Source organism: Sceloporus undulatus, chromosome 4 (genome assembly GCF_019175285.1).
Source record: "Sceloporus undulatus isolate JIND9_A2432 ecotype Alabama chromosome 4, SceUnd_v1.1, whole genome shotgun sequence".
NCBI lineage: Eukaryota > Metazoa > Chordata > Lepidosauria > Squamata > Phrynosomatidae > Sceloporus > Sceloporus undulatus.
Genome location: NC_056525.1, coordinates 89,675,522 through 89,689,210, shown reverse-complemented (window position 1 = coordinate 89,689,210; position 13,689 = coordinate 89,675,522). Strand labels below are relative to the sequence as shown.

At 39.6% G+C, this 13,689-nt stretch overlaps 1 protein-coding gene across 2 annotated transcripts in view; it reads right to left on the bottom strand.

Moving 5' to 3' along the window:
- ROR1 (receptor tyrosine kinase like orphan receptor 1) overlaps positions 1 to 13,689 on the bottom strand; it is a 228,110-nt gene that overhangs the window by 61,126 nt on the left and 153,295 nt on the right. For both annotated transcript variants that reach the window (XM_042465389.1, XM_042465390.1), the window contains exon 2: positions 5,579 to 5,656. In XM_042465389.1, coding sequence (XP_042321323.1) covers positions 5,579 to 5,656 — 78 coding nt within the window. The remainder of the gene's footprint in view (positions 1 to 5,578; positions 5,657 to 13,689) is intronic.

The window sequence follows — 13,689 nt, the reverse complement described above, 5'->3', positions numbered from 1 at the left end:
ATAGCCACGTTAATCTGGAATATCAGTATGCAAAGGCATGTTGTAGCACCTTTGGGACTAACTATGCAAAAGAAGTTATAGCATAAGCTTTTGTAGACTTGGTCTAGATTTGGTTGCATCTGAGGAAATAAACCAAGTCTACAAAAGCTTATGTTACAACTTCTTTCACATAGGCGCGTTACAGACCGCCCCTTTGGGGCGGCCTGTAGGCGCTCCTTTCCCCACCGGATCGGGGCCTCAGCTGCCAGAGCAGCAGCCTGGTCTGGGTGCATGCTGTTAACATTATGAAGGTGGAAAACCTCAAATCAGGTCCAGCCTGTTTACACAATCCCCAGACCTAATTTGGAATTTCCACCTCTTGTCCTACATTAAAAAGAAACCGTTTTTGCTCTGAGTTTTCCAAAAAAGACAGAGCAAAATGTGGTGACGGTGGTCAGCTGCCTTCCCAAGTGGTCCCTGTGAATCTCTCTGCAAGCATGAGTTGCTCTAAGGTCAGAATGAGGCTGGATGTCTCATTCTGACTTCAGAGCGACTTGTGCTTCTGACTGTCTTGCAAGGACTATGTGTAAAGGCACCCATCTCTTGTTACTGTGCTTTGATGCAGCAGTTATAGGGGCCAGGATACTCCGGGAGCAGCCCACAGTATTCTGAAAAATGTAGACAAGCCCTGAGAGAGCAATCCTATGCATTTTTATGCAGAATTATCTCCACGGTGTACAGTGGAGGGCCTTCCTAATTAATATGCACAAAATTAGAGTCTTACTCCAGTTAGAACAGTTAGGCTATGATCCTATGCACAACTAATTAATAATGATTATCAATTAATGAGGATTATTCTCAGGTAAGTGTACAGAATTTCAGTCTTTTAGGTAAAGGGAGCAGAGGTTTATGGTCCAAGGCTCTGAAAATGTCACTTATTCCCCCCTTCTTACTGAAAAACAACACCTTATCTGTGTAAAAGGAAGAGAAACCAACTGCAAGAGGAACAATAAACTTCACAGCATCTGCTTGCTGTACAGTTTTTTTTCCTGTTAAGCTTGAACTAGAAACTGGAGGACCCCAACAGGGGTGGAGTTGTTAGCCCTATAGGTGAGTAAGGAAGATCTTCTTGCAGAGGTTACACATTGGCTTCTAAGATGAGAAGGTTTGGGTTTTACAAAAAACAAAACAAATAAAAAACCTGTGCAAGGGAGGGGGACAAGCTTATGAAAACCATTTGAGGCTTTGCAAGAATTCCATGTGAATATTACTCCAAAAAAAAAAAAAAAAAAAAAAAAAGAGGTCTCCAGTGTTTTTTTGAGTAGTTGCCAAGAATGCTTACAAAACCCATATGGTTTTTGAGGTGAGAGTTATTTGCACAGGACTACTGATCAGTAGTGCTATTACCAAAAAAACATGAAGTATCTTTAAAGCTGAGAACGTTTGTGGCTCACTTTCCTAGGCTGCATTTTTACTGCAGAAATAATCCAGTCTGACACCACTTTATCTGCCTTCGCTGAAAGGTAGATGGAATTTTGGGATTTGTAGTTTGTTGTGGCACCAGAGCCCTCTCACAGTGAAGGCTAAATATCTCACAAACCCCAGAATTCCCTAGCATGGAGCCATGGCAGTTAAAGTGGTGTCAAACTGGAGTGAAGCATGGTGCTGTAATTTCTATACCATTTTTATGTGCACTGTCATTGGCATAGTCATCTTTTTTCATGAGTTTTCACTCTGAAAATCTTGCTTGTGTGCTGATGTTTTTTAGCATCTAAATAGTAACAAAAATATTATACTATAAATAAAAATATTGAGGAGACTGCCCAGCTATTCATCACACTGAGCTGCAGGCTCCCCTGATGTAACTGCTAGCCATTACTGACCTATGTGAATCGCATTCACCTGCCAAGTTCCAGGTGTGTTGTGTGGCAGCTTTCACACTCAGACAACATTGCTCCTTGCTGAAGAACATGGGATTTGAAGGCTGCCAGTTTGGAGAAGGACTACAGCAAAGGTGGCCTTTCAATTGTGACCCTCCAGATGTTGTTGGATTTTAACTCCCATCAGCTCTAGCCAACCTGGCCAGTGAATAGTGAAAGGCCCATGCAAGCTGCAGTCCAAGAACACTTGGAGGTTCATAGGATGCCCACCGCACCCCACAATAAATATGAGCCATTGTTCTACAGTCAATCCTTCTTATGTCCACTTATCAATCTCCAGAATTGTACAGCTTTTTCATGACTCTTTTTTACTGAAAAAATTGTGCAATTGGGCTTCTCTCTCAATTAACTTAAAATATCATGGAAGACTTCCAATAGCAAATAAATAAATAAATAAATAATCCCCTTCTTTCTCTGTAAAAACAAACTTCTGCTAAAAAGCAAAGAAAGAAAGAAAATGGTAATATAGTGGTATGGAACAATGCAGAGAAGCATTTAAAAAGTGATCTTTAAGATTTTTCATGCCGTGTTTGTTTCTTTTTCAAGTTTTGGTGAGAAACTGCCACCTCCCTGCCTCATCAATTGCTGCTTTCAACAGGTCTTCACGGGTGGTTGCATTTCTTTTAAATTTCATTTCCTGTTAGAAAGGATAAACAGGCAACTGTTTAATGCTGCCAATTTAGTTTATTTAATAAAAACTGAAAGTTAAATGAGTCTCGGTTGGTAGACAGTCACTGGAGAAGTACTCAGAAGTGAGAGCATAGATAAATAGTAAAAAACCAAATCCATTCAGTTTTATGATTTTTTAATAAGAACATGAAATATATATCTAATGAAATACTGAAGAATGTGCATGGGGGAGGGATAATTTCTGAAGAATGGCAGGAACTGTGAAGCCATTGAATAGGGACATCGGCTTAATTGGGAGAGCTGGCTGGAAATCAACTTCACATGAGGCGTTTAACAAGCTTTAAAATCCTGTTTATATGGATGCTTCTGAGACCACATGCCAGCTCTTGGGGAAAACAGGTGAAAGTTGATTTCGTTAAGCTGTATGTTTCTGTTACCTGCACATTTTGCAAAGCATGTCTACAAACACTTTATGTGGCTACACCTGATGACCTGGACATTACACATTAAATTCAAGATTCTGCAAGTTATTTCCCATTTATAGCAACCCTAAGGCAAACTGAACCTATCATGGGGTATTCTTGGCAAAATCTATTTGCAAGAAGTTTGCCATTGTTCTGAGGTTGAGAGAATGTGACTTGCTCAAGATCACCCAGTGGGTTTCCATAGATGAGCAGGGAAGTATTTGAAGCCCTAGAATCAAAGGCTGATAAAGTCTATAAAAGGAAGTACTGTGGTTGTGTGCTAGAAGTACATGATATTCATGCACACGATTTTAGCTCCAAAGTCACCCAATCTGCCAAAAAGGATTTGGTGAGAACCAGGGTAGTGTAGTGGTTTGAATGTTGGACTAGAACTCTGGGATACCAGGGTTCAAATCCTCACTCAGCCATGGAAGCCCACTGGCTGACTTTAGGGAAATCATACTCTTTTAGCCCAAGAGGAAGGCAATGACAAACCTCCCCTAAATAAATTTTGCCAAGAACACACTATGATAGGGTCAGTATAAGTCAGAGCCAGAATGCTGTAGTAGTTAAGGACGATGACTCTGGAGACCAGGGTTGAATTCCAAGCTTGGCCATGAAACTCACTGGCTGTCCTTGGGCAAGTCACATGAGCTCAGACTCAGGGGAAGGCAATGACAACCTTCTCTGAACCAATTTTGCCAAGAAAACACCATGATAGGTTTCCCTTGTGGTCGCCATAAGTCAGAAATGACTTGAAGGTACACAACAAGTCAGAGTCAATCTGAAGGCCCGCCAACAACAACGTCTTTGGTCCAAAACAGAGACATTACTGGGCTTGACAACCATTCCATCTTTCCAGATTCATGTTTTCCTATCCCATCAGATAAATCTTTTCCCTGAGCAGAAAGTTAAAGTCATGCATTAATTTCCTGGACTTTAAAATTCTCCCTGTTGCCACATGGCCAGAAGGAGGAGGAGCCTATCTGCAAAAGATATCTTTCCAGCATCCATCAATACTAAGGACTGAAACAACATGCAGGCATCTGCATAAAATCTCCAATTGTCCCCCCCCCCCCCCGGCTATTTGCTTTGTGACATCTTGCCTGATGAAGAAGCCCATGGAGCTTCAAAAGCTTGCAACAAGTATATTGTGCATTTCAGTTGGCCAATAAAGGTATCACTGATGGATTCTTTTTTGGATTTGTTAAATGGCCAACACAGCTACCCCTGCATGTTTTCAGCGATAACATTCAAGCACTTTATGAACGACAAGCATACCAACAGAGTGATTATAATCCACTATTTATTTACTGTTCTTTGTTAGGGATTTTTAATCTCTCTGATTTTACACTCCTAAAAAGCCACAAAAAGGTGGTGTGTTAAAGCATGTGTGGAGTGTCGCCTATACCCAATGGGCTGCTTTTGGCTTGATGGAATATGTTGCATCAGGGGAGGGGGGAGTAAGAGATAGGCTGTGTTTACACTGCAGAATTAATGCAGTTTGACAGCGCTTTAACTGTCATGTATCTATGCTATGGAATTCTGGGATTTGTAGTTTTGTGAAATATTTAGCCTTCTCTGTCAGAGAGCTCTGGAGCTACAGCAAACTACAAATCGCAGCATGGCATAGGATGGAGCCATGGAAATTAAAGTGATGTCAAACTACATTATTTCTGCAGTGCTGATTGAACCCGAGAGATAGAGAGAGAGAACACAATGTTCACCAATGAGAGGATGCTTCTAACACATTCTGATACAAGAAAATGCCTTTTTTTCCAAACCATCTCTCCCTTCTTTTTGTACTAGTGCTGATGGTTGGAAATTGTGAAGTTTTACAATTACAGCAAGATTTTAATGGGCAAAAAATGAAACCACAATAAGGAAAATCTAGGTGAAAAGGATTTATAGTCTAATTCAGCCATTATGATAAGTGAAATACAATCAGTGAATTTGAGGAACATTAAGCCACCTAAAAAAACTAAAATTCCCAGTCTGAGCACAGAGAGATCTGGGCAGCCAGGACTACAACAGCTAAGATTGCATGTCCAGGATGCATGTGAGATTTCAGAGAAACATGACCACACTTGTGTATGTGTGTGTATGCATGAAAGAGAGTGAGCAAGAATATTTAATGTCCTATATGACTGCTGTCACAGATGTTAAAGCATTTTTCATTCCTCCTCCCAAACAAAAACTGCTTGCCTTCAAATTTCATAGCGAAATATTCAGGCAAACCACCTCAGACTAAAGTGTGTGAATATTGAATCCAGATTCCAAGAGCCACAAGATGAAATGTCAAGTAGGTCATAAACTGCTATAATTCACATCTTGACATTTAAAAAAAAAACATGTGGAACGTGTTACCTAAAATAAAAAGGGGAGTCCCCACATTCTTCAGAAATCACAGTCCAAATATCAAATGGTTGCCTCTGGAAGGAAAACTGGCCTTAATTTCTCTCTCCTCAACCTTTACATCACATCTAAAAGATGACCAGTTACAAAAGAAAAAAAAAGTCCTAATTGTGGTTTTAAAAGTCCAGAATGATACATTTCTTCATTTACCTTTGTCTAGTTCACTTGATATGTTCCATGAAGGCGTAGGTGTTAAATTAGCAGCAGCCACAACAGACATGTTTGTTCCTAAATAGACAAGAGAAGGGGGGGGGGAGAGAAAAATAGTTAATATACATGTAGCCTATTGATTAGGTAATATGAGAGTACAATGCTATTTCTGACAAGATGTGAATGAGTGCTGATGTTTTGGAAAATGCTAGTTATTAAGATCTTTTGAGCACTCTGTATCATCAAAAGCTAAAAGCTGTAAAAGAATACCTTTATTCGACCAACTAATAAAGAAGTATACAACCAGCATGCAATGGGTGTGTGCGTGTGTATGTGTATGAAAACTATCTATCAGGCACAGTTTGCAAAAGGCTGGGGGAAAGAGGAGTGATTAAAGACAAATGTCTTTTTTGGTAACTCTTCCTTCTCTTCCATCTCTGCCTTTTGTAGTGCCTTGCCTGGTGGCAACCCCAAAAGCTGGTATGCTCTTTTGCTGACTTTTCAGCGGTAGAATAATAAAAGTATTGGTCAACAGGACTGCCCCCATCCCCATTCTGTAACCATCAGAGTGTTCTGAAGGCAAAAGCCAGGAATGTTCTGAAGTATAAGTTTGTGTTCTGTTGAAAAGGAGTGAATCATGATGATTATAAGATTATTCAGGTCATTTTGAATTTTAATCTTGTCCTCTGGGGTATTAGCTACTCCTCCTAATTTGGTGTCATCTGCAAATTTGATAAATATGCCCCCAATTCTGTCATCCAAGTCATTGATAAAGATGTTGAATAGCACTGGGCCCAGGACAGAACCCTGTGTTTTCAGTATCATCTTTATGCTGATGACACTCAGCTATATTTCTAGACTCTAGAACTATCTTCTGACATTGAATTTCATATTACAGCATGACTTTCAGCTATCTCAGCACAGATGCTTCACTGTTGCCAAAAACTTAACTTATTGGGATAATTTGTTGTATAATACTATTGTTAAGTTTTAAAAATTATTTGCATTACTCTTTCCTTTCCCTGTACACATAGATTGTACACCTTTGGCAGGGCCCACTGTCATTGGTTGTTTTACATGGAAAGTGTTATACATCAATGGTGCTATATAAATAATAATAATAATAATAATAATAATAATAATAATAATAACAACTTCATATATACATTGTATTTACAATATGTGGAGGAAATTAATTATTTTGATGTGTTTATTTTGCCTTTTGGTGCATGAACATCTTATTGACGTAAATATATGGAAATACTGCATCATAAGGCATACCACACAATTTCAGTTATTTCAAACTTTTATGCATTATATATATACACACTTCTTTCTTTCTTTCTTTTGTTCTGGGAACATCTCTTTCTTTTTGCATTAGTAGCAAAAGCAACATATTTTATTTCAATGACATTTGTTACAGCAAGCTGTACATTACATTGGCTTTTTTAGACAAACTCTTGTTGTCCCGTAGTGCCTATAACTGTCACTGCAGAGACAACTCAGTTGGAGCCTTAACATTAATGAAAACAAAAGTAGAGCCCTTTCATCACCCAGCACTAGATACTCCACTCAAATGAGTAATCTCTCTGAGACCATAAAGAAGATTATTCCTCAGGAGAGACAAACGAAAGGGGTTTATTGATCTTTGTTCTGAGACCTTGGTGTCTTTGTTTTATGAAAAATCCAAGACAGAGCTGCAGTTCAGGGGCTAAAAATCAATGGCTTTGAATGAGATAACTATCTTTGGGAGGGAGGAGAGAAAGAGGGGAATTCTTCTACCACGGGCTCTTCACAGAGCATATCTTTAATGCTTTCCCCACCACCACTGCTCACAAGCCTGTTGTCTTCCTTCCTTCCTTTCTGCTCAATATACCATGAGATTTCCACAGTAATCATCATGGGATTATTTTGAAAAGATGAGGAAGGGGTTGGAAGCATCTTTACTTGGCCCTCCGAATGCTTCCACCACATTGACACTGACCCACCATTGAAGAAAAGACATGTAAATGCCAAGTCTGCCCTAGCATAGCACCCATCCTCCTGGTAGTGATTTGTTCATGGATGATAGATGGAAATTCTAAATCCTGCCTCAAGTTCATGTAACTCAACACCAGGTAGCAATGACTGTGAATATAGATGCATCAAGCTATGCATTTAATACATCCACATGTCTTGTCTACTGAGGTGCTCACCACACAACATTTTATGTTTTCTCTCTCCACCCCAAATAACAAATAAATATGGTACAATTTAAACGTGAAGCATAACATTGACAAATGCAGTAATCGCAAACACTTTTGTCTCTGTTCTGAGCACAGGCAGAGAACACGCATGGCTGAGTGAAAACGGAGCTTATCGCATGCTAAACTGTTGGCAAGGCATCCCCATGCCACTGCCAACCCCAACACATCTCCAAGCTGGGCTGAGGCGGATTAATTTTGCTCAGTCGGAAAGCTTTCTTGCTCAGCTGGAATTCCTGCCCATGCCCAGACAGAGACAAAAGTGTGTGCAATAAGCTCCCTAGTAACATCCAAAAATGATACCTTTATGAGACCAACCAAAATGCAAAATATACATGTTTCAAGCCACGGAGACACACTGGATTCCAAAGGAGTCATCTTTTTTTGTGTTGCAAATGGATGTTAAATTTCCTGGACTTTGAGAATCTCCCAGTAACCACATGGCCAGAAGGAGCAGGTTCCAGCCTGCAAGAAGTGCCCTTCCATACCATCTGAGAACAAAGACAGCAAAATGCAGGCTTATGATTAACATCTTCATTCCCCCCCCCCTCTTGTATAGTTTTTAATATCTTGCCTGATGAAGAAGCCTGTGAAGCTTCAAAAACTTGCAACATGTATATTGTGCATTTTGTTGTCCTAATAAAGGTATCATTGTTTGCATGTTATTGGGTTTGTCATATGGACAACATGGCTACCCCTCTATGTTTTTTGTATTAACCTGGAAAATGTTTCCACAGTGCTCCATGTTTGGCACAGTGCTGGAAGATTGACATATTCATCTGTTTTCTACCCATTGGTGAAGAAACAACACCATGTTTCTGTACAGTAAACTTTTTTTTTTGTGATATGGCATGTTTTTCAATGCAAACAAACTTGGTGCCATCAATCATCTGTGAGAAATCTGTCTGACTTACATTCTGGAGCTGAAAACAGATCCCATGTGACACTGATGAGTTGGGTCATTTTCAGAAACAGTGCTTCATTTTGTGTGCTTCAGCACATGAGTCACTTCATGGGAAGTGCTTTGAGGATGTCACCCTAAGGAGCATTTATTTACAAAGCATTTCCCAATAAGGTCAGGGAGGTGAAGAACAAAGCATGCAGATGTGATCTTTGCTGCATAACTTGAAATCCACGAGAGTCTTTTATGTCTCTCTTTCTCTCTCTCTCTCTCTCTGTGTGTGTGTGTGTGTGTATAGAGAGAGAGTTCAGAAACGTTACTTTTTGGCTTACATGTTTTGGCTTACATGTTTTGGCTTACACATTTCTTGGGCTAAACTTCGTAATATGGCCAGTGCTAGGAGAATCTGGGAGTTGTAGTTCGAATAAGTAACTTGTTCAAATGTTGATAAAATAGAATCAGCATGTGGTCATTTTTGCCTAAAGCAAAACCAAAAACAAATCTATCTTTAATCACATCAGGGTTTTCACCATCTATGGTGAACATCCACAATCAGGTATATTTTGCTTAGGCTTTTGTTTCAGACTGGAATTTTTAACCCAAGAATGAGAACACATGCAGAGCAGTGGGACTTTCCAAAGCATACAAGCCTCCTCAAAATGGGAAAAAGCTCAGGGATGTGCTGACTGGATGAACTCTTGTCAGTCACTCATTCTTGAAATAAAGAGGGAAAGAAAGAGAGAGAATTAGGAGGAATTTGGCAAAATAGTATTCATTTTAAAACCTCACTGCCATTTCCTTAATCTGCACCAGGTGTGAAGATATTAAAAATGGTCAGATGGGATATTAGCAAGCAAGTCACAGAATACACAGACATATTTATGTTTGTCTCATATATCCCACAGTTATGGCTTCCACCTCTCTTTGACGGAGGAGAAAAATAGCCATTCCTTTAAAAGAATGCAAGTTTTAGAACTAGTTGTGTCATACCCAACATTAAATGCTTCAGCTTAATATCAATTTTATTTATGGGTTCCAAAATATCCCTGAAGACAAATCTACAAGGTCATGAAATGGTACTAGAAAATATAGAATAGTGATGGAGAATGGGTGGCACTCCAGATGTTGTTGGACTACAACTTCCATCATTCTTCAACACTGTCCATGGCTGATGGGAGTTCAAGTCAGACTATATCTGGAGGGCCACATGCACCATATTCTTTGATATACAGTATATGAAAGCTAATAAGCTGCCCTTACTGAAACCCCAATGTTCAATTTTCGTCATTAAGTAATGTAGGAAGGAAGGAAGAAGGGAAGGAGGCAGACAGGCAACTTAAACCCTCTCTCTCTATCTTTCAACTGATTGGTGACTGATAGATACTACCAGAGTCCACTGGCGCATGCATAGAACTAGAGAATGTCTCTCCTACCAGATGACACACATGCAAAAGACCTTTCACAGCATTCTCTCAACTGACTGCATCCAGAACAGCAATCCATGTACAGGACCCATTTTATATATAATGTTCATCTATGTAGAACGATAGGGAAAGTGTGCAGCCTCAAACTCCCTTTTTGGTGGTTCCAACCAACTTCCACAAGTGCACAGAAGGGGTCAAAACTATCTCAAAATGAAAGGGTTGCTTTCTCCACCTCTCTCACTCTCTAAATGGCCACAAATGAAAGTGATTTTTTAAAAACATTTTGAAATGTGACTTCTACAGAAGGTTTATAGGGGCAAATCTTTTTTTTTTTTTGGCTCTATTTTTTTTTTTTTTAGCAGAAAATGGTGCAAGTATATGTTTGTATCATCTAAGTCCTTTAAGAATGTGCTGCCTAGCAAAGCAACACTTCCTCCTTGGGCTGCCTAAGGCAAGGAACTACTCCTCTTGAATTTCTAAAAAAAGAGAAGGACTTAAAAGTAGAACAACTTTGAAAGTTGTTTCAAAGGTATTTGCAGTAGGATTTAACTTACTATCAGAATAAAGAATGTCAAAATATCATATGCCACAGGAGATGACAACTAAATCTTTTAAACACTCATACTTTGCTGCGGGAATTTAGCAGATGATTAGTCTCGAATAAGCATGTACTGTATACTAAAAAAAATGCATCTGAGGAAGTAGGCTCAAGTCTATGAGAGCACATACTACCAGCTTCTCTCGTTCAATTAGTCTCAATTGTGCTGCAAGATCCCTTTGCACATTGATTTTCCAGACTAATATGGCTATAGAAAAGCCAACACTGTGGTAGAAGATTGCCACTCAAACAACAGAATTTTCCCTTCACTCTTTCTCTTCTTCTGTCCTCTGTATCGTTCACCCTTTCTGCTCTGGAAAGTTTGGCAACACTTTGGCGATGGAGTTGCAGAAAAATCACTGTGACAAATGTAATTCCATTGGCAGATGGAAAATATTGGATAAAACCCTCAAATTTGGTTTTCTGCAGTACATCATGAAATATTTAATTTAATTTTTAAAATTCAAATATTTTCTAACATAATATCAGTATGGAAAGAGATCTTGTAGCACCCTTGACACTAAATGAAAGAAAGAAGTTGGTAGCATGAGCTTTCATACACTTCAGTATACTTATTCAGATGCATTTGGAAGAGGAAATAGTGTAAAGCCAATGAAAGCTCTTGCTTTCTACATAGGGACCACCAAATGAAGTGTGCAAACAACCATCAAGGAACACGAGAGACACTGCAGACTGGGCCAGCCAGAAAAATCAGTAGTAGCAGAACATGCCACAAACCATCCTGGGCATAAAATACTGTTTGAAAACACTGAAATCCTGGCCCATGCCAACCACTACCATGTCAGGATGCACAGGGAAGCCATTGAAATCCACAAACACCTGGACAATTTCAACAGGAAAGAGGAAACCCTAAAAGTAAACAAGGTTTGGCTACCAGTCCTGAAAAATTGCAAGAAAAAGACTCAACAAATGCTAATGAGAAATCTCCCAGCAGACCATGAGCACTATCAAGCAGACACTAATCCTCTTTTGCAGACCCTCCCAACCTGAGGCCTGCCATTAGCAACAAAACAATACACATGCAAATCACTCCTGTCTCTCCAGGTCACACAATATATATACCCAAGTCCTTTCCAGGCAAGCATTCTCAGAAGATGCCAGCCACAGCTGCTGGCGAAACATCAGGAAGAAACTCTTATAGAACATGGCCACATAGCCCGAAAAACCCACAAAAAATTATGGATGCTGGCCATGAAAGCCTTCAACTTCACATTGAAAGCTCTTGCTACCAACTTCTTTCTTTCAATTAGTCTCAAAGGTGCTATAAGATCTCTTTCCATACTGATTTTACAGACTAATACGGCTAGGTCTTTGAATTCTATAATCAATATCAGATGGCCAGTGGTATAGATGCCTCTAACAAACAATAATGTTCTGGAAGCTAAGCATGGTCAGCTCTAGTTAGTACCTGGATGGGAAACTGCTCATCAATACCAGGTGCTGTAGGCTGTATTTTAGAGGAAAGAACTGGTAAAACCATCTCTGAGTATTCCTTGTATAAGAAAATTTTATGAAATCCATGGGTTGTAATCAGTCAACAGGCAATTTTAGTTTGAGACTCCCATATTGCAATACGGTAAACCAGCACTGATATGATCCAGATGTTCTGAACTATGACCCCAGCTAGCTGGGGATGGGAAGCATCAGCCAAAACATCTGGATCGCAGTGATTTCACACATTTTGCAGGAACTGGAAACAGTCAGGAAATAAGAGCCAACTGGACCATGCTTGAAATTAGCTGCAAATCAGAATGTTGGCGTAGATCTGAGATGTGCTTCTAGTAACAGGATTGGGTCTTAGGTATGAAGCCAAAGAAATAAATGATTAAACATATATACAGTCCCATTCATTAATCCATGTTTAAGCAAAAATAAATTAAAAGTACACTTAGAGGTCTGGGTCATGAATCATAGGCTGGATCCCTGGCTGGATCTTTTCCCTGTAGGTTTTCATAGATTTCATTCTAAACTCTCTAAAATCAGAGAACCTGACCAGCAAGGAAGTGGTTCTTGACCTTTGGTTCTCCAGACATTTTTGAACTTCAGACTGCAGATGTCTAAGCCAGCATACTCAGTTATTCTGCAAGTTGAAGTTAAAAATATCTGGAGGGCCAAATGCTGTGAACTACTGCTTTAAGGAGATGAAGCTTTGATTTTTGTCCACAAGATGTAATAAACCTCCCAAGAGAAGATAGTAATGACAGAATCATTGATATATAAGAACTACAGCTTCTAAATATATTAAACAGAGTCTTCTCCACTGAAGGCTCTAGAATTCGCTTGTTTGAAAATCAGTAAAGATTATTAATTTCTATACTGCTTTTTATGATAACTGAAGTCACTATGTTAAACTCCGATTGTGCAATTTTGATGTCTTATTTTATTGTTTAAGTGACAATTGAGAATTGTGACAGCCTTCACCATATCAAGTTTTCTGTGCTTTGAGAACTACAGTCCTTCCTCCGTTCTCGCGGACTTGGGATCCGTGCCCCTTGATTATTTGCAGGGGGCGAATGGAGGGAGTTAAAATGGGGCTTGCGCCCATGGGGAGTGCACCTCCATTCAAGCCAATAGGGCTTGAACATGCCTGGTTTCCCATTTTTGCGGGGGGAGGGGTCTGGAATGGATCCCCCACGAAAATGGAGGGAGGACTGGACATCTATAGCACTCTTACTGTGGTCTAAACACAACTGTTACTTTCAACTATTGTTGTGTACCTTCAAGTCATTTTTTACTAATGGCAACCCTAAGTCAGACCTATCATGGTGTTTTGATTTGTTTTTGCTTTTTCTTGCAAGATTTATTCAAAGGAGATTTGCCTTTGTTCCCTTCAGGCTGAGAGAGTATGATTTGCCCAAGGTCATCCAATGGGTTTCCATGGCTGAGTAGGGGGGATTCAAACCCTGGCTTCCAGAGTCCAAAGT